At 37.2% G+C, this 2,159-nt stretch overlaps 1 protein-coding gene across 1 annotated transcript in view; it reads right to left on the minus strand.

Annotated features, from left to right (window-relative positions):
* Nucleotides 1-2,159, minus strand: part of ALDH1A1 (aldehyde dehydrogenase 1 family member A1) — a 57,841-nt gene that overhangs the window by 1,970 nt on the left and 53,712 nt on the right. The window contains exon 12 of the mRNA XM_045288526.1: nt 1,288-1,362. Within this exon, the coding sequence (XP_045144461.1) occupies nt 1,288-1,362 (75 nt within the window). The remainder of the gene's footprint in view (nt 1-1,287; nt 1,363-2,159) is intronic.

Here is a 2,159-nt window from a genome sequence, read left to right on the forward strand (position 1 = left end):
TTAGTCAATAGGGGTTTTATTGTATTTTGAGTTAATAGGCACTTACAATTCTCAAGGGTAATAAATGTGATTATTGTCAGACTTGGGTTGAAACAGGTCTGGATCTTGAGGATTCATTTTTGCGTGCTATTTATGACATAGGTTGTTTCAATATGTTTCATTCTATAATGTTTTTATAGGATGAGTCTATGACCTTTTAATGTATCATTTAAGTATAAGAAAAATTTTAAGACATAAAGTGGTTAAAATTTAGTGAACAAAGTTAACCAAAGATTGCCATTACTTTCTGTGTTTACATTTGTGTGTGTACATATTAAAACAAGATCTGAATATCCTGGTTTGAAAGCAACTGAAGGTTTATAATTATTTGTGTATATAGTTTCAACCTATGATTATAAAATATATTACTTTCCTTAGTCAAATGTAACTTTATGTTTTAGTACCCAAACTGGTTCATCCAGATACTTAAAAGTTTAGAACATACATCAATACATCACATTTCAACTAATGAGAGCAAATTGTCTTACATACACACACATTGAAGAGTTATATTCAAAGAACTCGTGTGCACTTATATCTGTACACTTCTAACACTGGTGGCATTTGGGTTATGCTATGAACGGCAAAGTTCTCACTCAATGTCATCACTTCAATTCTGACTCTCAGTGGCCCCTGTGTGTTTCAAAGACAGTACCAGGAGTGCAGTGCCCTGTCTTTGTTCTGAGAAGAAGCTGGTTTGCACCAGTTGCCCTGCGGGAGAAAGATAATGCTTTCTATTCCTGCAAAGAGGTACACTTTCCAAACACACAGGGGCAGTTCTACCCCAGCCTATGAATCACTATGAGTTGGAATCACCTCAGCGGCAGTGAGTTGAGTTTTTGGAAAAAAGTGTCAATTTGAAATCCAATTTTTTCTGGAACTATTTTCCCAATAGATTTGCATTCATTTATACAATGAACACTTCAAAAAGCAGGCACATATTTCAATATTCATGCAAAGTACATGTGTGTGGTCATTTGTGAAAAGTGGGATTTAAAAAAATTATATTTCCCATTACCTTTCTAAATTTGGGGGGACAATGAGCATCTGATAAACTCTTTGGTGGTCTAGATCTCAACAACAACAACAACAAACACAGAAAGAAAGAAGAAAGGAAGAAAGAAGAGGAAGGCTAGGGAGAAGATCAAGGCACATTTTGTATAAAAGAGTTGCTCTGGATTAATTCCCTACAAGTGGTAGATGTTTCCACTTAGATAAGGGCTAATCTTCATAGAAAGTGATTCTTACAGTTCTCGTCCATTGCCAGACATCTTGAATCCCCCAAAGGGGGTTTGGGCTGTCACCACACTATAGCAATTCACCCTGGAAAAGAAAGGAGATCAATTTAGAACATACTTAACCTATTACTAATTCCTAATTTGGGAATTTTAGAAATCAAAGAGCACCTTATGAATTCTATTGATTTTAATATGCATCATTAAGTGCAATGATAAATGTACAATAGAGACAGAGTGATAGGCAAGCTTCCTGGTGTATGGAGACAGTGGCCAAGGGACCACATGACTGAGAGGGGCTGAGAACCAGAGGAGGCTTGGCTGGTGGCTGAGGAGAGGTGTTGCTGTGGCCCAATGACCTTCTCCCTGCTGCTTACTGATTCTGACTGGTGTTAACCTACTAAGCTACCTAATAAATCCTCTCAATCGGGATGAAATACATATACAATGTTAAAAGAAGTCATCACTCTAGGTAGAAGTATATGCATCTCTATTACATAGAAATAAAGAGACTATGCATCTGTAAGTATGGACAGACATCTGGTAGTGCACTAGGTTCATGACAAGCAGTGGTCTGGATTATGGGAGAAAGAATAATGTGAGTGAAGGGTAGGTACCATTCTTTAAGAGACAGATGGAAGCAAAAGAGGAGAGGGCAGGACAGGAAGTTGGGCGATTGGGTAAGTGATTGAAATTGTTAAATGTAAGAATGATGGTATGGAATAGAAAATCCCCCTGAACTTCACTAGAAGAAGAAAGAAGAGTCAAGGTATCTTGAAGGGAAAGATAGGGTTTGCTAGAGAGTTGAGACTGCTAGGCAGGGGCTCTTTACTCTTTATGCAATAAGTTTTGTGATTTTAGTGAGTCTTGAAATTTAAACTCAAA

Source organism: Echinops telfairi, unplaced genomic scaffold (assembly GCF_000313985.2).
Source record: "Echinops telfairi isolate 266 unplaced genomic scaffold, ASM31398v2 ScPeMD7_22;HRSCAF=79, whole genome shotgun sequence".
NCBI lineage: Eukaryota > Metazoa > Chordata > Mammalia > Afrosoricida > Tenrecidae > Echinops > Echinops telfairi.